Source organism: Neolamprologus multifasciatus, chromosome 13, assembly GCF_963576455.1.
Source record: "Neolamprologus multifasciatus chromosome 13, fNeoMul1.2, whole genome shotgun sequence".
NCBI classification, from domain to species: domain Eukaryota; kingdom Metazoa; phylum Chordata; class Actinopteri; order Cichliformes; family Cichlidae; genus Neolamprologus; species Neolamprologus multifasciatus.
Window position 1 is genome coordinate 25,435,602 of NC_140451.1, and position 23,886 is coordinate 25,459,487.

Consider the following 23,886-nt stretch of genomic DNA (forward strand, 5'->3'; position numbering starts at 1 on the left):
TGACGTAATGGTTACCTTAGCAACCTATTAGGCGTCACCACTCACCATTCTCAAATTCATGACTGCGCATTTCTCACCTTGTCCAGAATGGAAAAAGCAGCCTCCGAGACTCGTGCGGACTAGTTAACGAGGGACGATAAACCAGATGTGTTTTCCCATCTGTGTGAGCTGTGCTGCACGCGCCGACCTGAAGAACAATACCGTGTCAGGGCTGCCGCTGCTGCCTTTGTTGTTGTTGCTGCTGCTTACGCCCCCCAGCTACAACCAACATGGCTGAGGACGACGGTGAATGGGTTTTAGAAAGCATCGTTGGCTACCTTGGAAGTCCCGAATGGGTCGTTCCTGTAACGGACTTTTTGGAAAACAAATGCACAGGTAAAAACAGGTTATGAGGTGATTTTAGTCTGAGACTTTAAGCCTCTCTGGAGCTGTGCACCGTTAGCGCTGCGGCTAAGCTAACGCTAACGTGTAACAGCGATGCTGTCTGATAGTTTATCCACTCAAGTTTAGTACTAGACTTTCTCCTCCTGTACATTTACATATGATACGAGCGGAAACAACGACAGCAAATCCTACGACACCAAATACAACAAACATCTGCATATAAGCGGACCTATAAACAGGTTTTACATATTTAACTTTTCTGCGTGCTAAAGTCAGTGCATCTAGCTAAGTCTATAAAATATTTCCGTGGACACAATTCATTTCTGTCAACTGTGTGTTTTCAATATTTCAGTTTTTGACGACGAAGATGAGAATAAGTTGGCATACACAGAAATCCACGAGCAGTATAAGAAATTGGTGAGTTCAGTTGTGATTACTACAATCTGGCTAATGTTGTGCATTGCCTCATCAGCATCAGTCAGTAGTAGTTTCATATTGCTGACTCGTCAGAATGGACTGCTGTGAGCTGCTTTGCTTTCGTAGGTGGAGAAGCTGATGGAGAATTACATGCAGGAGGTTGGCATCAACGAGCAGCAGTTTTTGGATGCGTGTACTTCTCCCTTTGCCAAGTCTAAAGCTCTGGAGGTACTCTAAGCTTCCTGCTTGCACACCATTGTCAGCCTGCCAGCTAACCTGAATTGAGAATCAGGGATAGGATTTGTTTACATAAGCCCAGTGTTGCTGGCATCAAGCCCACTGCTTGATGCCAGCAACACGTTTTAAAAAAGGAGTTTGGAGGGGTTCAGGGTTTCCATTTAATTTGAAACATTCACAGTCTTGCGTTATACAACATTCCAGCTGTCTAAGGCCATCTTTGCTGTGTTATTCGCTGCATAGTTCATCAGATGTTTTCAATAGCTGACAGGTCTTGACATGTCAGGTACTTACTACTTTTCAGATGCTGAGTTTGGTTGACATTGTCTTACTGAAATAAGCAAAGCCTGTATATATATTGTGCTTTTACAGATGCAAACTCATTCACCCCTACACCATCGTGGATACTGGCAATTGAACTGTGCACTGAGTTAAATGATTCTTTCTCTTTTGGCTGACAGCATAGCATCTATGCATACATCTATACATCTATAAATTCCAAAACGAACTTCAGTGGAGGACAGTCAGAGGACAGTGTTTTGTTTTGTTTTCATTGTCCCCTAGTTTACCTTAAATGAGCTTGTCTGTGAAGGTTCTCAGTCATCCAGGTCATCATAGTCAAAGGAGCTTGCAAAGAAAAGCATCTGGACTTCTTTAAGTTGCTTGAAGACGTTTCACCTCTCATCCGAGAAGCTTCTTCAGTTCTAAGGTCAAATGGTGGGGAGTCCCAGATTTAAATCCCAGATCTGGGACTCCCCACCATTTGACCTTAGAACTGAAGAAGCTTCTCGGATGAGAGGTGAAACGTCTTCAAGCAACTTATAGAAGTCCAGACGCTTTTCTTTGCAAGCTCCTTTGACCTTAAATGAGCTTAGCATCCAGATAAGTGTTTCTGGATTTGTGTAGGTACATTTTGTCTTTGCACGATAATTTTAAGCTGCATTTATCAATGCAAGTTGTGATCTGACAGTGTTTGTTTTGGAATTATTCCTGATCCCATGCTGATATTCCCTCCTGAAATCCTGAAATCAGGGTCATTTTCCAGATTTTCTGAATCTTTAGCTGTTTTAAATATCAAAATGATGAAAACTCTTTACAAATGTATTTTTGAACATTTGCTCAAGCCCTTTTATACAGACTGGAGAATCTCTGCAGTCATTACTTCTAAAAGATTTGGTATCACTAATGCACTGTTTTTATACTCATTCTATTACTTACCCTGTTGCCAAAGAACCTAATTAGTTTGAGATGTTTGTCTTTTGTTTCTGCTTTTTTATCTGTTGCTGTAAACATAGTCAAACTGAGCTTTTTCCTCAGAAAACACATTTCTTAGTTCTGAATTGAGCCATTAATTAAGGAAGGGTTAAACGGTTGTTTCCATTTTATCACATTAGTTTCGATTAATGTAAGTCCTGTGTAAGTGCCACAACCTTGGCACCCTGAAGTGTTATACTGTGTCTGAATGTTTATTACACGAAGCAGACTTATCGAAAGAAATCATCTTCAAGCTGCACTTCATTAGGAGTCACTGTGTTTTCAGTCTTCCTCTGTGTTTAGTTATTGAGTCAAATACTTCACAGTATAGTTGTTTTTTGTGTTTATGAGAGACTGAAACTGTTTTAGTGAAACTGACGAGATGCCAGAACTAAAGCAAAAATGTCCAAAAATATAGACCATGTCCATGGATTACCACTGGCAGTGATCAGTTGGACTACATTGTGAAAAAAAAGTCTTATTGAATAGATTTTGATGCGGAATATAATTTGAATTTTACACTTGTGTCTCTTCTATAAGCACACACTCAGTCTTCATTATCATGTGATATGAACATAAACTTTTTACATAGTTTTTATTAGCTCATTGGACTGAAGGCCCAGTAAGGTTTGTCCATGATCAACAGGACATGCTACTCTTCAGTGGCAGTATTTAATAAACTAAACTTGCACAAAGTGATCACCTAATGAGCCTTCACTCAAATTATGTTTAAGGTCAGGGTGATATTGGTTGTTTTATGGAAAATGTTCCATTTTCACAAGAATTGCTTCTCCTCCTGCATTGTTCAGAGTTTAAATTCGTCTTGGATATGACATTGAATTTATTCATTGTCTTCTCAATAGATAATAATTCTCAGTAGTTTGTTCAACAAAGCCAGTCAATGAAAACAACAACTATTTCACACATTACTACAACCTGTGAACGGATCAGGAGCTGGATGACTACGTCACTGATGTTCTGTTTTTTTGTTCTTCAGGCAGTATTCCAGCCAGTTCTGGCTACAGATGACTTCCAGATCTTTCGCTCATTGATGGTTCACAAGAACATGGAGCTGCAGCTCCAAGCCCTCAGGGTCATTAAAGAAAGGAACGGTAGGCTGGATTAACATGTAAAGCAAATCCAAACACACACTTGCGGAGCCAAACGCTCAGCTGTAGGTTAAATGTCTTTGTGTGTGTAGGGGCCCTCCCAGAGTGTCTGACTGATGGTGTGGACGTCATGACAGAGTTGCAACAGCAAGAGATGAAAATCCTGCAGGAGGTTCTTAAGTAAGTCGCTCTGTCATTCTTGCGGTATCTGACTCCTGCTGTGTTTGACATAACATTTACTGGTGTCCCAAAAATAAACTTTTAGTTGTTGTGTAAAGCTATTCGAATGGCCGATTTGAAGATTTAGGATTGTTGATATTTCAATATGTGACTGTAAGAAAACCCTTAGTGAGTGTCTGGTTCAGTTAGTTTGTTTCACAGGTGAATCAATCAGTGAAAGCCAAAACGAGCCAGCACCTGCTCAACTATCTTTCCCCACATAGTTTTTTACTGACTGTGGACCATCACTAGTTCTGTTGAACCTGACATCTCACCACCTTAAGAGCACTCTAATGTTTTTTTTAAATGCTGTGGCTCTTCGTGTTTTTATGGCACATCTGTTGAAAGGATATTTTAGAAGTCCTGTGAGCCAGATTTTGAACAGTCTCTGACAGGAATTTCATGGAAACAGTTTTTGATCATTTCTACAACAGACTAAAAAATTGCTGTTCTATTTATTTGTATTCCAAGTTAACATTAATTAGGAATGTATTTGCTTAACAAGTCTGATGGGAATTACCAGCTTCAATCCCCATTTTTTTTTCTCAATTATTCCTAACTGAATAGATTCTTTTTCTTTGTATTTAGGCTGAAATTTCACATTTACATTAGTCAGTAGGTGTTTACTAATTTTACTTTTCAGGTAATTCAGTTAATTTTATAGTAGATATGAGGTTTTTGTTCCTCACTATACCATTAAGAAATTTCCACATTTTCTTTATGCATCCATTGCACTTCCTGAAGGCTTCCCGAAGCTCCTATCACTCTTCTCTAATGGGATTTTGCTATTGAGTGCCTGGCCAAGTAGAACACACAGAGTCTAATGGGACCACAGTTAAGCTCCTTAGGATCCAGCTAATTTAGGTCGGAGGGATTGACACTAAACAAGCAGCTGAGAAAAACGGTGGTTTCATCCCTTTTGTCATACCAGGGAACCTTATCAGCGGTCTACTATGCTGCCCCTACTCCTTTCCAGGTTATCAATAGTTTCTTCTATATAAGTGGCATCATAAAGGAATTGTTTCACGTAATCTCTGATTGCAACTGCATCACTGAAGCTGACGCTTATTTTGATGACGGATCTTAAACTAGTATTAATTCTGCAAGTTTATGTTTAATTGTTTTATCCTCAACAGTTCAAATGTATCTATGTTCTGTCAATATCAACCTATAAAAATCCTCACAGGATTTATGACTAGGCACAGTTCCAGTCACAGTATCTCTGTGTTTCCATACACCTACTTGTAAATGCTTTGCAGCAGTCTCCACTGAGACAGTTTAGGCTATTAAATAAATCAAATTAAAGGATCTGACTGTGATTCCCGGGTGATGCCTGGGAGCTGGTTGGGGCAAAACGTGGTTACCACATGGAAATCCCTGACGCGGCTGTCTTTTTCTAGTTCTACTGGTGCTGTCAGCCAAGGGCTAACTGGACAATAGAACAGGCTTACCTCTAAATTGTCAATGCTCTTATCACACCTGAACTACTGAACATACTGTGAACCCCTTCGAGAGGGCCGAAGGTTTTGCAACAGGGCTGAAATAGTGAAGTTTAAACAGTTAGTTGGTCCTAGGCTTATGTTGAACTCTTTCTTTTTTTCTCTCCCGCTTATTCCTGTGTAGAAAGTCAAAAGAGGAGTATGATGAGGAAATGTCCAGGAGGCTGCTATTAGAGAAAAAGGTTGGTTCCACCTCCAGTGGCTGCTCTAGTAAGCTAATGGCAGAGTGTGATGAAGCCAAGAATACCTCCTCCGCCCTCAGCCAACACATCAGCCCTGCCAAGGTGAGGCATCATGAGCACTATGAGCTAAATAAAACCCGTGAACCAGCCAAATAGTGCATCTTAGTGAGGCTTCTTGTGCATGCCGGTGTTACCTTTTGTTGGACTTTATCTCACATAATCTCACTAACTACTTTTCCATGTAGTGCCTGAAGCCAGAGAAGCTCAATTCTTATTGTGAAGTCTCCTTTAACCTTGAAATCACTTTTTTTTTTAATGTGCTATTTAAATTTCACCAAGGTGAAAGCATGGGTTAATGATCAGCACACCACACTGGTAACTGGAAAAACATAGTATAAAGTTGAACCATCCATGCAGTAAGATTTTAATCAGGGATGTATTAATAAGTACACTGCAGTTTACTAACTAGAAATACAGTAATGCCAGTTCAGCTGTATCTGTAATAGCTAACAGAGAGAAAATGCTGGTAAAACTAAAATGCGTAGTAGACCTCTGCTCTTAACAGATATAAATACCAGCAGCTTTGAAGTGTTTGTGTTTTGTGGATTTTGCACATTATTTGGAGACAGTTTAAATGTTCATTCATTCTTTCCATCACCCATATCCCCACCTGTAGGTCAACAGTAACCCAGTTAGAAAAGAAGGGAGCAAGACAGCTGCTACAGGAGGTGGTGCTGAGAGAAGGAGTGGCTCCTCTAAACCCACACCAGGTAAGTTAGAAGAGAAGACAAACACTTTGCGACCAACTGAACTCTTTCTTTCTTCTTGTTATATGAAATTACCCCACTATACCACATTATTCTTGATCTCCTGAGCTACAGACAACCCACATAGTCAGATGAGAAACCTTTTTATTACTGGAAGTCATGTAAACGAGCAGCATCAGTAGTATTACTAATGTTGCAGATAACATGTGAAGCTTTTTAATCTTTTGCTTTATTTTAAACACACAACCAACACGAGAGTGGCAGCTCATCAAAGTCATTTGTGTATGTGCCCACAGATCGTGGTAGTGATGCTGTGGGATCCCGAGTTCTGCCAGCTGTGAGAGCTCCTGTGAAGTCTGGTGAGCCCTCCATCAGCAGCAGTCCTCATGCCGGGGAGCAGAGCAACAGCAGCCAGACTACAAGCGAGGCGTGGCTGGAGGAAGCACACAGGGAGGCTGGCTTCTCTAAGCCATATACTGTGAGTCTGTGAGACTGCTGACTTACCCCCTAGATTACAGGAAATCTGCGCATAACATAAAAAGCGATTTGCCTTATGCATTAATTTAAGGGAGGAACACCAATGCATAGACTGTATATAAAAGACAGACAGGTGTTGTTGGTGATTTCACCAGTGCTTTGTAAGGTCTTGTTGTGAATGTGACCACCAACCTTCAGATTAGTAGGTGACCTGCGTCATCTCCTGAGCTATAGCCAATCCACATAGTCAGATGAGATACATTTTTAATGCTGGAAGTCATGCAAACGAGCAGCATCAGTAGTATTACTAATGTTGCAGATTACATGTTTTGATTTTGGGTTTTTTAAAAAGGACACAACAAGCATGCAGTGGATGTAACTAAGATATTGAAAGAAATGTAGAGACTTGACAATAACAAGTTTACTTATGCCTCATGTGTGATTGCCAGTTTGAAACTGGGAGGAGACTAAAGCTCTGCATGCTAGAATGACTAGTAACAGTTCTTAGCCTGGATAAATCTGAGGATTGTGTCAGGAGGTGTAAAAATCTGTGCCAAATCAAATGTGCAGATGTATTGTGGAAACAATTTGGGAGATAGGAGAGCAGCTGTAATTGCGGAAGTTGAAATATAATAATTGAGCTTCACCTGCGTTTCTCTGCAGGAGTTATCAGTATCACAGCAGGAGCACCTCCAGCAGAGGGCGGCATATCTGCGTCAGCAGAGGGACAAGCTGCACGCGCTCCGAAAAGAGCAGCAGAAAACCAAGCAATCGTCCTTGCCAGAGGAGGCACCCAGCAGTCCCACACCAGCACCCAGCACTACCCCGGTAAATGCAAGTCCTCGCCTCCTTCTCTATACCTCACTTCATAAAGTTGCTCATCCAACTGCTGCAGGCAATTTGGCACAAATTCTATCTGTTGAAACAGGGATTTGCAGTAGTTGTGTTGACGTGAATACATTGTTTTTGATTAGACACACATTCATGCATTAATACTCATAGTGGCTTATTAAAGTTTTTCAAAGTTATCTTTAGAGATTAGAAATTTAAGTTTGACGCTGGTTATGAATTATGCCTCACCCAGGACCAGTTATCCATATTTCACCTGATTTTCTTAAACCTACATTTAATTTTTTTGTCTTCTTGTTTTTTTTTCCCTTCCACCTTGTTTTATTTGCTTCTTTATCTTGTTCTTCATTTCCACCCACTTCCACTTGTGTCTGCTCTGGACTGGCCTGTCAGGAGGCAGTGGGTCAGTCCCAGAGAAATGGGGTCTGTTCCCCTCCTCCACCTACTCCTCACTGTGCTCCTCCAGCACAGCACTCCTCCAGTCAGAAGGTGATCCATCAGCTGCCTCTGATGTGAACAACTGTACTTGTTCATGTCTTGTGTTCATCTGCTTTTGCTTTGTAGTAATCATTCCCTTCATTATCACCAACTCAAGGTCTGCATCTTTTCCCCCCCTAAATTGATAATTTTATTGCCACAAACTGAAGAGAATCAGATCTTGATTTGTGTTGACTGAAATCATCGATCTTGACTCAGTTCTTATTCTTTATTAGATGCGATTCTCTGACAGCACCTTGTTTACCTCAAAGTTACAGGATTACTATGCCAATGTTTCCAGTACTAGCTGCCTGTGTTTAGTTTTCTTGCTTGTGTACTGTATGTAGACACATGTGCTTGGTTGTATTTTAGTCGCCTTTCTCGCTGCTTTTTCCACTTTCCCTATTTTGCTGGTGAGTATTGACTGCTTCCTGGTCTGGTCTCTTCTCACAGGAGATATCTGCTGAGGAAAGAAAGAGGCTGGAGAAGAGAAAGCACCTTGCCGACAAGCTGAAAGAGGAAGTGATCAAGAAATGAAGTTTCATGACTTACCCTCAAAATGCAATATTCTCCCTTATATCTTATCTATTTACTCTGGCAATCAAACACATGGCTTCCTTTACACTGCTGCATATTTCGTAATGCAAATCTTTTCTCTCTTCTTTCTAAAGACAAAAATTATGGGCTCTTCCATCTTCTGAGTTCTTTTCTGTGTAGCAAAAAGAGCATCTTTGTTTTTAAATGACACTCATTACTCTTAACAGACCACTGGAGTATTTAAAGGTCTGATAGCTACTTTCTGTATTGGACTAAGTTCAGAAAATGTTAATTGAGCTAAAGCACAAAGGGCTGTGTGCTTCTGTATATCAAGCGATATCCTGCCAGCAGTACCGAAATCTCTGCTTTTCATTTGTAGACAGACTTTAATTATACTGTGGAGATGGTGGGTTCAGGAGAAGAGTAGGTTGCCCCTAATTGCAGGTTTGGTGGTGCGGCCACAACCCCACCACATGCCAAAGTGTGTTTAGTGAGCAGAACAATGAACCCCAGTTTCTTCTTGATGGCAAGGCAGCACCTTACTTGGCAGCTCCACCTGCACTGGTGTGTGAATGCATGACTGAGTATAGCTTCAAAGCACTACTACTTAAAATGTGCTGTATAACTGCTACATTTGCAGACCATTGGTTGAAAAAGTGGAATAAAAAATGTTTTTTTCAGTCTGTACACTACTTTTTAGAAACGTCTAGCCGTGGGACAACAAATCAATCCAAACAGGTATTAATTATTTTTGTCATAATTTGACATTTTTAAGCAAAATTGTGAAGATTTGACTATTTCTTTTGTTATATACCAAGGTAAAGAGGATATTTAGACATTTTGTACTTTTCAAATAAAAGGGTGTATACAAATAGTTGTATTTTTTTTCCTCGGTTTTCTAAAATTTAAGGACAATTAAGAAAATAAGCAGAAGATATGCAACACTATGCTCGTCAGTAATGGCACAAAATCTTGCTTCACAGTTTCTGAAATCCATTTTGCTACTTTGAAACTAGTCAATATGTTTGGAGTGCTGAATTTGGATTCAGACATTGGCTGATTTCCTTCTAGCAACAGTTAACAGTAACTGGCCATGACGTGATGAATCAGTGAGTACAGATTTGGGAGGACTCTACGCTGAGGTGAAGGCAGTATTAGTTGGATCCAGTGCACAAATTGTTTTCCACTGTTGGCATTCCCACAAGGAAGCTGGTATGTCGTTGGCAGTTAAGAGAGCTGTGAAAGTTGTCAAGATGACCAATCACGTGTTCATACAGGGGCCAAGAGAACAGTGCGCTGCTTTCTACGAGTGCTGTATTTATCTGCAAACCAATCAAGTCTTCACTTCAATCAACCATAATGCACCAGTTTATTTGTAATGTTGTTATTGTGTATGCTGTTTAATAAAAAATATATTTTTTAGAAACAACCTGCAGTCTAGACTTGAATGTATATATATAAAAACCTACCCACTTCAGTAGTTAGACCTTGTAAGTACTAGGTTGGACCCCCTTTTGTTTTCATAACTGCCCTAATTATTATTGTAAAGTTTCTCCAATTTTTTAAACCTGTGCAAACCGTAGCCTGTTTTCTGTTCTCAGCTGATATATGATCTTCTACTGCTGCAGCAAGATTCAGTGTGTTACACATTTTTCCTGATACCAGTGTAACAAAGCAGCCTGGCATTTTCATCCAGAGAACTGCTGCTCACTGGATATCTTCTCTTTTTCAGACCATTCTCCACGAGGGCCAATAGCGCAGGCTTTTTGTTCTCCTGCTCTTATCTCTGTAACTTTCCACGCAATTCAGCCAACTGATATACAGTGCATAGTAAAAGAAAGCACGTATAACTTTTCAGATGTTAAACCCCATTTTCTTAATATTTTCTGGCCTCTTATTAATTTTCTGGCCTCAATCAAAATGCCTAACATAAAATCTAGGACACTTGCAGCTCCGATTGCCAATTGGTACAAAGTTGGTAAACAAAGCTAGATTCACAAGTTCAATGTCAGGGTCACATTTAATTTCAAAACTTATCAAATAAATTCATACAAATGTTAAGAATGGATGGTGGTAGTAAATGCACTTGGTACAAATTCATCAAGGGAGAGCAGAAACAGTCATTGTTGGATGGAACCAACATAGAGGAGGAAAGACAATTCACTGCAGGTGCTGCTCCTGAAAAGCACATTGGCAATAATTCTCTCATTTCCTACCTCCTGCTTTTGTTGCTGTACATGAACAACTGATCTAGCATTTTTTTTTTACCCAGTTTAGATTCCCTTCATCTTCCTATGTGCTTGTGTTGGGACCATGAGAGAAGAAGCAATGAAAGAAATGTTCCAACCCGACAGAATTATCCCGCTTCATCACACCGGTGTGTTGTCAGAAATAATACGCACAAGAACCACTGTTTGATTCAAAAACTTCACTGCATTGACTGCGGGGTAAATCATATTTATCATACCTAATAAAAACAGATCATCCATTCAGTCAATGAAAACTTTTTTTTAAAAAAGGACTTAAACTAACTTTTGATCTGTAGGGTTTATTTTTCTTCTTTTTTGTGTTTTTTTTTAAACAGAAAATGAAAAAAAAAACTTGAAATAGGCTTTAAATTTTGGGAGTAAGAAGATCTCAACCAGAGCAGAACGACACTTTGAACCCTCAAAATGAAAACAAAAGCCCCCTTTAGCACCTCAATCTCATTAGAAGTCTCCACAGTATATGTAATATTTGATTATTCACCATCTAGTAGTGTTACTCTGGCCAGAACATAGTATAAAAGATGGACACAGCTTCCAGGACTGAAAAGTGAAACCAGTGTGGATGGGGCCAACTCTGGTTGCAAAAAAAATTGAAGTTTATGGGAAACCGGCCCTCAACTTGCTTGCCCTATGACCTCAGTACACTTTGTTTATGGCTTCATGGTTTCAATCACTAGTTTCAGGTAATACTGAATAAAACATGAAGCTCACTTTTGTAAATTGCAGTCATTATTAGAATCCGAAAAGAGGATTAGTCAGGATAGTATCCAGTGTGTGATATCCTTGTTCACAGCAAGATCATCTCCCCCCTTCTCACACCTGGTTTTAAAACTACAAGAGGCTAAGCTCAAGGCTTCATAACAGGACTTCACAAACCAGTGGGTGACGCCACTGGCTACATCCATCTTTTATACCAGCTGTGCCACAACAAGGTGAGCAGCTTTTTGTTTCTGATGCAAGTTAAACTCTGAACCTGAGATCTGTCTGGGAGAAGGATGAACGACTCAGGTTTGCCACCCTTTTAAAACACAAACTGGGCTGATGATGTGCACACTGTAACGAGGACGCCAAGTTTGACTTAAGTACAAAATTCCAGACATCCTCGAAATGTTGACTGAAAAAAAAGAAACAACTTTACTGCAAGTTTTTTTTTGTTGTTATTTTTAAACCAGCATTTAGGACTTCTCTGTATTTGTACACTGAATCAAATGAACTGTACTAAAGGGTGAACAGTGACCCCACCTTTTTGTGCGACAACAAAAAGAACACAGGCAGGTAGGGGTCTCGCTCCCCTTTCAAAAATCACGTCAGGGGCAAAAGATTAAAAAGAGGAACAAAAAGATCTGTACAGTACTTTTTAACAAAGTCATGAAATACAGGACTTCCTGGCTGACACAGTCTTGTATGTGCGTGTATCATCGTGTGTGTGTGTCTTTGTGTGTGTGCCTCGACCAAACTGACAACATGGCTTTTGAAGGTTTGAGTCCTGCTCCTCTCGCTCTTAGTCTTCATCCCAGTCTCACTGGTCAGCTCCCTTGTCTTAAGAATTTGGGGATTTTTCTATGATGTCCCTCTATCCATGACTAAAATAAGTAGTTCTCTGGGAGGAGGGCACACACAGCTTCAGCCAGTCAAGCTTTCTATTACTATGACGGCTAGTCCTGCTAGCCTGACTGACCTGCTGTCAAGTTCATACACTGGCTGGTTGTGACCTGACTTCCTCTCTCTCTGGAGCTCATTGATTTGGATTTGAGAAGTATGGAAGGGCTTTTTATTTTTTTTATTTTTTTAAATAAGAGGTGACAGGCGCAGTGGGGCTCTTGTTGGACTGCAGCTTCCTCAGCACTGTAGAGCTGGGAACTGCTGTGCCACCAATTCAAACTTCAATGTCTTGTTGGTGTTTAGGGTTGTGGATAAGGAAGAATAAGAAGTGAGAACAGGAAAGGAGAGGAGGAAGAAGTGAAAGAGGGGAGAGATGAATTCTCAAAGGGTCAATGAGGTTCTCAGGTGGAAGAAAAGAGATTTGGGAATCTCCCTGAAGAGGTTGTTGAAAAGGAAGAGGTAAACAGGCTGAGACACAGATTGATCCTTCTTTCTTTAAAAAAACAAAACAAAAACAAAACTAAACAAAAACAAAACAAAACAAAAGCAACTCTTCATCTCCTTTTGCCGAGGGAGAAGCTGGAGCAGCAATCAGAAGGGACTGAGAGAGGTGGGAGCTCGTCTTTGTCCATCTCTTCAGTGAGACAGGTGGCACAGGCAGGCAGCCAATGAGACAACCAGAGGAGGGGATTTCAAAGGGACTCAATGTCCGTCCACCATGACCAAAGAGGACAATTCGCCTTAGGAGCTCAAACGAGGCCGCTTCCTTGGAGACTGGTCTTCTTCCTCATCATCTTCCTCTTCATCTTCATCGTCAGGGTAGTCCACCAAACCAACCAGAGCAGTCTAAGACAACAACAAGAGTGACGGTTTCATTTCAACATGTACTTTTGCAGGAGCGCAGGACAGCTGTTAGTGCTGAAACATAGTGTTCTAAATTTCACTCACATTTTACTTATTCTGACCAGTGAAGGCAAACAACAAGTAACTTGTGTAACTTTTATCTGCATTCATGTTGTGATACCACTCGAAACATATTGTGCAACACAAAAAACCTCTAGCCTTTGATTAAAGACTGTCCTTTGTTATACTGTCCCCAAATTGGACAAAGGATTAGGATAGGACAGGATAGGAATTCAAGTCTTTCTCAGAATGCAACATGAAATATTACTATATTAATATTAAAAAAAATATTTTGTTTTTTGCCCTTCTCCCCCGTCCCTCTTCTCAACTGTCTTTCTTTCCCTCTTTCTTTCTCCCTTTTCTTTCCCCCAGTCAAATCTGTCCCGTATTCAGCAAGTGAAAATAAAATAAAGAATAAAAGGTGAATCAAATGGACCATTACGGCAAAGCTGGGATGGTCAATTTGGTAAAGAAAAACCGTTGGGCATCTTTCTTCGCCTTTAGACAATAATTCTGATGGCAAAAGAGCCAAACGGGACAGGCAAAAAAAAAAAAAAAAAAAAAAAACATGAAATATTACCTTGACTACTGGTGTGGCAGGAAGAGGAACAGTTTTGACAGAAGAAGCTGAACTGTTGTTTGGAGTGACAGCTGGTGAGGCAGGTGGAAGGGCAGCAGCTTTCCCGTTGTTATTGGCACCATTGGCTCCGTTGGCAGCTCCTACAACAACACAAACTAGGATCATGCAACAATCTGGGAAAAACTATCCAGCAACATTCATACAGTAAGAGAATATAGCTTACCTTTTTTGGCTTCCATGTACTTGCCGTAGCTATCAGAGAAGTCATCCCCCATTCTCTTCTCCACTGCCTCTCCATCGTCATCGTCATCATCGTCATTGAACCACAACTCTTCATCCTCATCCAAAGACCGCGCATCTCTTCGATATCTACAGTTGAGAAAACTGCTTCATGAGGTACAGGTGTCTACACAAGGGGAAGTACTACCTTGTGGTAATAAGTCTCTGATTAAATATATATGAAGGTTATGAAGCTGAACAATGATGACGAGCGCAAGGGTTAACAGAGGTTGACTAAAACATGCAGAAATTCGGTAGGGGTGTGCACAAAATGGGAAAGCTAGAAAACTATGTAAAGTCGGCATATATACATGTAAATTTATGTGGTGGAGTGCATGAGTGATAAAGATCACAGTAAGGGAATGACCCTTGCTTCTGACCTGTTGAGTCTCTGGCTCTGCCGGTCTTTTTCCTGTTCATATCGTCCTTTCAAGCCCTTGAATGTCTGGACATACTCAATGGATTCAAGTGCTTTGTAGAAGTTATCCACGATGTGAGCTATGAGTGATTTGATGTCCTCCTGGAAAGCAAAAGGTGGATCATTATATATTTAATGCAAAAACAAAGGCTTGTTAAAGTAGTCTTTGTGCTTTTACATACCACTTTAATAAACTCAAAGAGCTCTATGATGGCAGAGTTGAGGAGGTTGTATCGGGTCCCATTGTCCAGCAAGGCATTAATGACAGGCTCAAACAGGTTCCCTTTGATGATGTAGCGGTTGTAGTATTCGTCTTTTAGACCAATGATTCTGCGCATGAAACGCAGAGCACCTTGGACAAAAACAGAGCCACTTTGTAAAAAAAACGAGGCAGGATATGATTCAAAGTCTTATCTGTATTATTTCTGTGAGCTTGGATACAAACAGCAGTTACACAGCTCTGGTATGGTTATATCTGTATATGAGGTTCAACCACAATGTAGTCGCTATCAGAACACAGGGAACTTACAAAGAGCAAGGAACGTGTGCTTCGAGTTCATCAGCACCAGCACTCTCCTAAGCAGGTCTTTGTTCATGATGTAGGTCTTGATGTGATAGGTGTGGTGTTCCACACAAAAGGTCAGAAGCTCCAGGATCAGTGCCAGCAACTGAGCTGTCTGGAAGTTGTCTACACAAATAAAGACAAATCGTGTTAGGACATGCAGCACTGTCCAGGTACATTTCCAAATACAAGCCAGACAGCAAGTGTACAATCCTTTAATATATAGTTTTAAGAGTCATTCCAGATTTTGTGATCCTCAGCATCTTCCTTAATACTTTGAAGCTGTTCCCATAGTCTGGTGACTAGCTTAACATTTATTTCTTATTCACGTCCTCTAAAAGAAAAAGAACCACACCCGTAGTAAGAGCTGCTGGTCGTTTATTTATGAAGGGTTCAGGTAAAAACAAATAATATAATGATGTTGTCTACTACAAGAGCAGTACTTTCAAGCCACTTCAAATGCACAAATTTCTAACTGTTGAGTAGTTCATGGTTGACAGTTTAAATAACACCCACCTGGGCACACTGGGTTGACCTTTGTTGATCCCTCCTGCAGATCTGAAATGTGATTTACATAGATTAAACAGTGAAATTTCCTTTCTTCCAGTCTGTTGTACCCTAGTTTAACTTCCCAGCTCACCTTTTGAATTTTTGTCATGTGCAGTGTTGGCCAGCAGAGGAGCAGTCAACACGTGCATGCAGTATTTGTAGAAGAAACTCAGAAACTCTGTCTTCTCAGTTTTCTAGCAGAAAAAACAAACACAAAAAAACTTTAATAAGTGTTTAAGGTTTCACTCAGGGGACACATATGCTTAATCTAGCGGTGGTAACGGACATGTGGAGACACAGATGGGGGATTTTGTCAGATAACAATGAGGTAGGCACCATAAATATGCTGCTTTACATCAGTGTTTCTTAAACTGTGAGGCAGGCCTCACTGGCAGAGCCACTGCAGGTGGGTAAAAATAACGCGTGAAACTAAGTTGAATAAACTTGACTTTGTAGGATCCTTTCTTCATTGTTAATGACTAAAAAGTGTGGGGAAATGAGTCACACCAAATAAAAGTCTGACAACAACTGATTTAAATGAAAAAACAGAGTGATCAACATTGAGCAATGGCTGGAGAAAAGGGAGAGGGGAAGAAATCAACAAAAATCTGGTTGATTTTGCTTACGTTGGTGGAAGCCAACATATTCTCAGGGTCGATGAGTGTCCTGAGCAGACCCATCAGCTGGACAGCTCCCCCCAGCTCTGGGTCAGAGTCACAAATCATCTGCTTAATCACAACATTTATCAGGAGAACATCCTGAAACACAAATACACACACACAAAGCAAACAAAGGAGAAGTTAACACAGTAGCACACTCAGACTAAAAATAAATTTTGCATGGCATGAAAAGAAAACTGTCTCTCTCAAAACAAAAAAAAAAAAAAAAGGCAAACACACAGTATTAAAACAAACTAAAAAAGCCTTCTTGTACACAGAACAGAGGATCAACAGAAGACACTAAAGAAAGTTAATCAAACTTTGTCTCAGCAATTCTCTATAACAGTTCTGTGTTTTTATACTACTTTATCAAACATGTAAATTGTGTATCAGCTGTAAAATGCCTTAAAATGTTATGGCTCTGTAGTAAAAATTGAGCAAGTGGGTCATCACGTGAGCCCCAACAGTCACAGGCTGTCACAATACAAAACACCTCTTGTTTACCTCATTGTTCATAAAGCAAACAGTTTTCCTTATTTAGATTTCACCTCAGTTATGGACTGTTCTACATGCCAGATGTGGTAATGAACTATTTGAAACTGAGAGAGCCTGGGCTGCCAAAACACTGCTTTCAATAAAGAGAAAGTTCCTTTTTTAAAAAATAATGATTAGATGCTTACATCATCTGTCTGCTGAGGTTCCTGCATGACAAATTCCCTAACCATGGAGGGGCTGAATTCCACCAGGTAAGAGAAGATATCAGTAGCTGCTGCCCTCACCTGCAAGTCATCCATTCCCTGAACAAAAAAAAGAAGTTAATTCAACTGAGCATTGACCAATCAAAAAAGAATTATTAAGACTACCTCAGATACACATTCATGCGAGAACTAGAACGTACCATTACTATTTCAAGAGCAGGTAAAATGCCTAGATTTGCCAGAGTTTTGAAGAACGCATCCCTGTTTTGAGGCTGCAACGTTTGCGAAAACGCACAGAATTCTTTGACAAAGTTCACCTAAGGAGAGGAGGAAAAAAAAAAGAGAGATAGACAAATGACAATACAAATGAGAAATGCAAAGATCAAAATAATTAAACTGGTCCTAAATAAAAATCACTGTGCCTACCGCCATTTCTGGGCTCATTTCTCAAACATGGTTATGAAAGGCAACTACTTTTTGAGGTTTTAACATATGTCCAAAAAAACCAAGACCAAAAAAACTTCTTAAAACTTGCCAATTCTCTCCTTTTACTGTCCTCGGTCGCATCATCTGTGAGCTGTGCAAAGACCTCCGTTAGGAACTTCTCATCCTCCTGCGGCACATTTAAAGCCGGGTTAAAACATCAGAACAAAAAAGAAACATGTCTTAAAAATAAACAGAAAATCTAATCCTGACTTGCAATTTCAGCACAACAAGAATGAAAGGCAAATTATTCCAGCAATAAACCCATGACTCCTAGAACCGTACAGAAAATTAAAATCAGTCACCTGACTGTGAAATGAAAGAACTCTAAGGTCCTGTTTGTTTACACCATGAAAATAATTGTGTGGTATAAAAATGATTGTTCATAACATGCCTCACATTTGCACCATATTACAATCCACATACAAGTGTTACAATGGGCCTAATCCTATTCACTCAAAGATTTTTGAAAATGTTTTAATGTATAGTTTTAATTGGTCATCATCACAGTACAAAACTTGACACACACATCTTACGCATACATTATTTGTACAATCATTACAGGCTTATACATTTCCATCTGTTCCCACTTGATTTAACATTTCACATGAGAATTAAATACATTTAAAGACAAAATTTAAATTTGGTTTTAAGCATGAGTCATCTTGGTGGACTAATCTACAAGCAGGGTCATTTGTCAAACAAATTGTAATTAGTCACAACATGTACAGCAATACTGTATATGTACTGGCTAAACTACACAGTAGATTAAATAATTAACTGATAATGTTGTTTTATAAAGAGCTTGGTTTGAATCCTTACCTGCAACATACTGACAATTTCCACCTTGTTGAAGAAGATGAAGGAGGTGAGTGTGGATAGGAAGTTCTCCTCAAAGACAGATGGTGTGGGCAGGATTATGTCCTGGATGTACTGAACTCTGTATGTCTGGTGGATCTTCTGCCGCAGTTCAGAGTCTGTGATAGGGATCACCTCCTTAAATTTCGCCGTCTTGGTCAAGAATTCCCGGTGGCGTTTAGGTTGAACCAATGCTGGGTCGTACTCCAGGCAGCCCACCACATCCATGATACAGTCGTCAGAGAACATCACCTCAAAGAGGGCTGCTTTATTGAGAAATAAGACACCTCGGACAATCTCATAGAGGTGATGGAGGCCTTCCCTGTTGTCCACTTCCTCACATACTCTAAAGAGACCCAGGAGTTTCTTGATGTAGCCCTCAGTCATCAGGGCCAGGGCAAGCTTTTCCCTCCGGATGGGTGAAGAAAGGACAGAGGTAACCAAGTCGGCAATTTCCTCCAGTCTGCCTTGCTCGCAAGGGGGGAGCTCAACTAAGTGGCTTGTCTCTGGAATCTCCTCAAAGCGCTCTTCCTCAGACTCATCAATGGGGTCCTGGGTGATGTCCAGAGCAGGGTCTCTGCCTTGGACCTGAGTCACAAATAAAAGCTATTATTAAATGAACACAATTGATAGTATCATGTGTACAGTCACCTCTTTGCACAGGTTAACGTTTGTCAGTAATTTGTCCAGTACACAAACTATTAAATAGATCAACAGAGCTTGCCCATTGTGGTAGGCTCAATGGAATTTTAGCACCAGCGAAACAGCTGTATGTTCCTGGTTTGAGTTTTACCTGGCAAATTCTTTCCCAGATCTCATCACAGCCAGCCTTTTCCTGGAAACTGAGTGCAAGGTCATAGTTATCTGCTTCTGACCAGACAATCAATGTGTCCTGGAACAAAGACAAAGGATTATTAAACTTTACACACGGACACGCTTAACTCTTTCACGGGAGGCACTTACAGATACACACACACTTATTCAAGATACACTTCATTAAATTGTATGTTAACTGAACACATGCTTACAAATGTGTGCATGCACACACACACACACACACACACACAGGCAGCAAACAAAAATAAAAACGTCAACATTTAACTCCTGCAGACAGAGGATCTTGTGGCTCCGTTATGCCTTCTTGTACGTATTGCTGGCAGGATTTGGGTGCAAATCCTTAAAGTGTATCTGAAGAATAAAGCTTTCTATCCTGGTGGGAATGCACTCCTCTAGCATGACAGTGACTTATCCACAGAGTATGAAAATGATTTGAACAAAAGTCTACAACAGACAAAGCAAGCTAAACACATGCAGAATATCTTTTTTGTACCTAGCTTCACCAAGGTGGTTATCAACTCTAAGTCAAACGAGGGTTTTTCGATCTAGCTATGACCACATTCACATGAAAGAGGCAGCAATGGCAGCATGACCAACCAGAAACATGAACCGGCCTATTAGCAGCTGAGGGGCATAGTTTATGAATACTATCATGCTATAAAATTAGCATTATATAACATGAAGTAGGTAAACAGATAATACAGACTCGCTGCAAGACAACTGCTGTAGCCAAAACAGCAGTGTCAGTCTGTGTGAGAAGAAAAGCGCTGTGTAATTTTAAAGTATTGTTATATATGTCTTAAAGTAATAATGATTAAAGTAAATAGTAAAGTGTGTACAAATTCTGATAATTTAAGGCAACAAACTTAATGTCAAAGATCTGGGAAGACCTCATTACTATTACAATGAAAAGAAGCTAATGACGTTTAGATTTGCCACTTCTTTCACTCAGTCTCCGCAATTTGAAATAGTCTAAGGGCAAGTAGAGACAAAATTTAACAAAATAAAAGATTTCAAACTGGTAAGCAGCCAACTTGCAAATGTTTCATGACGTCAGAAACGAAAAGGTTTAAATTGCCTGTTTTAGTATCATTTCAATGTATTACAGCCTATACAACAATAAAGTTGCTTTAATATTGATTGCAGTCAACAGGAAAGAAGTAAGTTGCCCCCAAGAATCTATTTCTTACCGATGCTAATCTGAGACAAACTTCCGATTCTCTTAATATCTGCACACTAAGCTCTAATTGATCTTTATGCATTAATTCATAGAAATAATTGTTCCATGGGACGCGATTTCAAACATGTTGATCTCTTGCCTCAAACATGCCCCATTCCTGAGGAGATTAGGCGAGGAGTGTAAATTACCACAGTAATGTACCCCATAAGAAGTATAGAAGTAAAGTATAGTAAGTACCAGCTCCAAAACACTGGAAATCCAGGATTAAACCTGAAGTTAGCCAGACCCTAATCATTAATAATGCTATAAATTTTTATGGAATATAAAAGTGTCATATCACAATGACAGTGATACATAAAAAAAAACATGCAACACAACAACAAAACATGTCTCAACATGTCTGAGAACAAGAGCTGCTGTCAGCCTCCAATACCTAAAAAAAGGAAGTTATTCAACAACCTTCAACAAAGAGCAGTCATTTTAAAGACATGCAAAAATATTTAGAAAAAGGTGGAAAATATTTTTCTTTATTTAGGAACTTGCAGCTCCTGAAGAGTTACAAGGTTAAGGTTAAGTTGAATTAGTTAAATGTTTCATCAATTACAGCAGCTTACTGTTAAAGGAGGGTGGAAATTGACTTCCAGACACTTAGCTATAAATGTGGGAAGACTTCTTATTTATGCCATAATTCTAATGACACCTTGATTTACAAACAGGTGTGGTGCATATGTGGTAATTACTCACGGCATTACCCGATTATTACTCGATACCAAGTTTACAATTGCATCAGTCAGCCAATTTCTACTGTCTCGCCTAGATTACATTAACTATCCAGCAGCAGATCTCAAACCAGTGTTGGGATTATTTAAATACGTGTGCTATCTGTAGCTGAGCCAGACTCAGGTAATAATAAAAACTTACCTGTTGTTTTTGATATGCAGTATTTGGACTTATCTTCGATTCCAATAGCAGTGATCCTAAAGCACAGAGATATAGGTGACTAAATATTCAAGCCAGTTAGAAAGCCGGTTCTTTAAAGACGAGGTTTGTTATTCTGCCTGGGAATAAACAGTTATGGCTATGCAAATACACACAAAAACAATCGAATTAAACTAAAATGCTTAAAAACAAAGGTAAAATAACTACAGCAGACCTTAGATTCAATTGTAATAACGTTATGTACTTTCTTTGTCACATACACGAACCACAAAGAGCAATAACAAGTTTATACGTTCAGACTTTCAGGGGCACCATGCTACCGAGATCCCGTCGGACCAAACTAATAAGCATGCTAGCAACAGCTATTCAATAAATATTTGCCATTTATTGAGAGACGTGCCTAATATTAACAGTTCTGGCACTATGACGGCGAAGTCTGCCCCACATGTAGAAAAAAAAGTCTAATAAGGTAATCTGGTGCCCACTGTGGGCAATCGAAGCGCTCTCTCCGAACAACCAGGAGTTAGCATGCTAACCACCGTAACAGCTATGCTAACAGGGAACTTACCGTCCGATTCAGCCCGAACTAATAACGATATCCCCCTCAGTCGTTCGACAAATGTAGACGAAACGTGCCCGGTACCCCGATCATCCCATTGCCGATCTTCATTCAGCGTATATACCTTCACTCGCCGCCGAGTGTCCGACATGGTTTAAACGAGTCGGAGCTAGCAGGCTAGCTTTCTGCTAACAAGCTATCACCTCACCCGTCTAGTGTTTTCCTCGACCTGTTAACTTTGTTTCCAACCGCATGTTATAAAACATGCATGTTTAAATTTAGTTCCCAATAGCAGCAAAATATATTAGTAGGTATTTCATAAACATATTACGACGTGAATCTACTTATTAAGGGGCCTAATATTAAACTGTAAAATTCTGAGAGAACACAACAACTCTAACGGCCTTCTCGCTAACGTCCACAGACCGCCATCTTGTAATCCGATCTTGTGTTCTTTTTCTTTTCCTACGTCAATCAAGCGCTAACTGCCGCGGGGTCTCCTCCTCCGGGCTGCATCGTCCAATGGCAGAACTGCGGCTCCTCCAGCTCACCGCGTCACCATCGGCGGAGAAAGGTAATAGCACCCACAGCCGTTTGCAGATGTTGGCATGATGTACAGATGTGATTTTGTTCAGCTTGTTTAATTCATAGAGGAAGCAGATACTTACTCAAGCAGAAGAACAGAGTTTTTCACGTTAATTAATCACAATCATAACTGACAAGTTTTGTGTGTTTTTACACAAACGAGGAATTTGTCTTGGAAAAAGCAACACTTCAAGCCATGATCTACAGAGAAAGAAAGGAATAAAAGCTTGATGGGGGTTTTTTTTGGCATAAATTACTAGACTTCTTGGGAAATATTCCTCAGACAAAAGATTAACTTTTTGGTAAGTAAAACTAACATTTAACTAAAAGAATATCAAAGCAACAGTCAAACATGGTGACGGTAGTGTGATGGTCTAGAGGTTTGCTGCTTTATGCAGCTGATGGAACCGTGAAGTCTGTCCTCTACCAGAAAATCATGAAGGAGAATGTCCAGCCATCTGACATTTTAGCAGACTTGGGTTATGCGGCAAGACAATGATCCAAAACACCAAAACTTCACTGAATGTCTCAACAACAAAAAAAAAAAAACGAAAACAAAACAAAGGTTTGGGATTGGTCTATTCAAAGTTGGGACCTAAATTAGACGCATGACCTTAAACAGGCCGTTCATGTTCAAAAACCTCCCAACATGACTGAATTCAAACTATTCTGCAGAGAAAGGTGAGCCACAGAGGATCATCTGCCTCCATCTCAGTCCATCCTCCTCTGTCACACCAACCTTCCTCTGCATCCATGAATCTTCTCGGAGGTTATCCTCTTGTCCTCCTGTCTGGCAAGCTTGGTCTTCAACATCCTTTGTCCAATGTATCCACAAATTACCTCGACACTAACTCCACCCTGCCTACTGTCTTGAGCACTGTCTGTTGTTTTGGATGGTAGCCTCGAGGTATTTAAGTCATACACATGTATTCTGTCTTGCTTCTACTGACTTTCATTCCTCCTCCCTCCAGATCTGTAGGCCCTTCCTGATGCAACCCTACACATTACTACTAACACTCTTAGATTAAGGCTGAACAGAGAAACACTTAATTCTTCTGTAAGACTCCAAAGAGTTATTAGATCTTTCCCTGTCCAATATTATGCAATAAATTATTTTAAATAAATGTTGAAATGTTACAGCTCTCCTGTTATCATCTCCACCATTCAGTTTCTTTTAAGGACCCACTGGATGAACCTTTTCTATTGTGAAGTCTTTTTTTAAACACGCTGAAGCAGTACTTGTGTGCCTGCATGTGGCCACTGAAACATGCAATTAAATCAGCGTTTTATGAAGAAAATTTCACATGCATGCACTCAGTACATTCTGGCACGGTTGGAAGGTGTTTTGTTGACTTAAAGACATGAATAAAGAAATCATTAATGACTTTATTTACATATTACGTCTACATACTGCTACTGCTTTTAGTTGGGTTTGTAAACTCTCATTTACAAACCTTTCCTTCTCTCCTGCTGCCTCCCTCTTTCCTCTTTCTTTGTCCTTGCACAGCAGTTTCCACCAG

The 23,886-nt window shown here is 40.0% G+C and overlaps 2 protein-coding genes across 3 annotated transcripts; one reads left to right on the plus strand and one right to left on the minus strand.

Moving 5' to 3' along the window:
* The first annotated feature begins 10 nt into the window (after window positions 1–10).
* cfap36 (cilia and flagella associated protein 36) lies at window positions 11–8,531 on the plus strand. Of its 2 annotated transcripts, XM_085182349.1 has the most exons (11): window positions 11–375; window positions 737–801; window positions 928–1,029; window positions 3,290–3,404; window positions 3,494–3,581; window positions 5,244–5,403; window positions 5,978–6,071; window positions 6,365–6,546; window positions 7,209–7,373; window positions 7,788–7,883; window positions 8,325–8,531. In XM_085182349.1, the coding sequence occupies exons 1-11, from the start codon at window positions 270–272 to the stop codon at window positions 8,406–8,408; spliced, it is 1,257 nt and encodes a 418-aa protein (XP_085038475.1). In that variant the 5' UTR covers window positions 11–269; the 3' UTR covers window positions 8,409–8,531. The 2 variants fall into 2 exon arrangements, with proteins under 2 accessions (XP_085038475.1, XP_085038476.1); XM_085182350.1 differs by lacking the exon at window positions 7,788–7,883 and having other exon boundaries at window positions 12–375.
* Window positions 8,532–10,409: 1,878 nt separating this feature from the next.
* Window positions 10,410–22,248, minus strand: ppp4r3b (protein phosphatase 4, regulatory subunit 3B). The gene is made up of 16 exons (XM_085182344.1): window positions 21,791–22,248; window positions 21,205–21,260; window positions 19,060–19,158; window positions 18,231–18,854; window positions 17,461–17,538; window positions 17,126–17,242; window positions 16,908–17,024; window positions 16,195–16,326; window positions 15,660–15,762; window positions 15,536–15,577; window positions 14,987–15,145; window positions 14,640–14,809; window positions 14,420–14,559; window positions 13,984–14,129; window positions 13,761–13,900; window positions 10,410–13,123 (listed from the first exon to the last, which is right to left on the minus strand). The coding sequence occupies exons 1-16, from the start codon at window positions 21,930–21,932 to the stop codon at window positions 13,019–13,021; spliced, it is 2,370 nt and encodes a 789-aa protein (XP_085038470.1). The 5' UTR covers window positions 21,933–22,248; the 3' UTR covers window positions 10,410–13,018.
* Between the last annotated feature and the right edge of the window lie 1,638 nt (window positions 22,249–23,886).

Excerpts from the sequence above, each read along its gene's own strand:
- cfap36 (XM_085182349.1), top strand. The coding sequence starts at position 270 with ATGGCTGAGGACGACGGTGAATGGGTTTTAGAAAGCATCGTTGGCTAC. Across the intron at positions 1,030-3,289 it reads CCAAGTCTAAAGCTCTGGAG|GCAGTATTCCAGCCAGTTCT; the intron begins GTACTCTAAGCT and ends TTTGTTCTTCAG. Across the intron at positions 5,404-5,977 it reads AACACATCAGCCCTGCCAAG|GTCAACAGTAACCCAGTTAG; the intron begins GTGAGGCATCAT and ends CCCCACCTGTAG.
- ppp4r3b (XM_085182344.1), bottom strand. The coding sequence starts at position 21,932 with ATGTCGGACACTCGGCGGCGAGTGAAGGTATATACGCTGAATGAAGAT. Across the intron at positions 19,159-21,204 it reads CTGCATATCAAAAACAACAG|GACACATTGATTGTCTGGTC; the intron begins GTAAGTTTTTAT and ends TCTTTGTTCCAG. Across the intron at positions 17,025-17,125 it reads CTGCTCTTGAAATAGTAATG|GGAATGGATGACTTGCAGGT; the intron begins GTACGTTCTAGT and ends TTTTTTGTTCAG.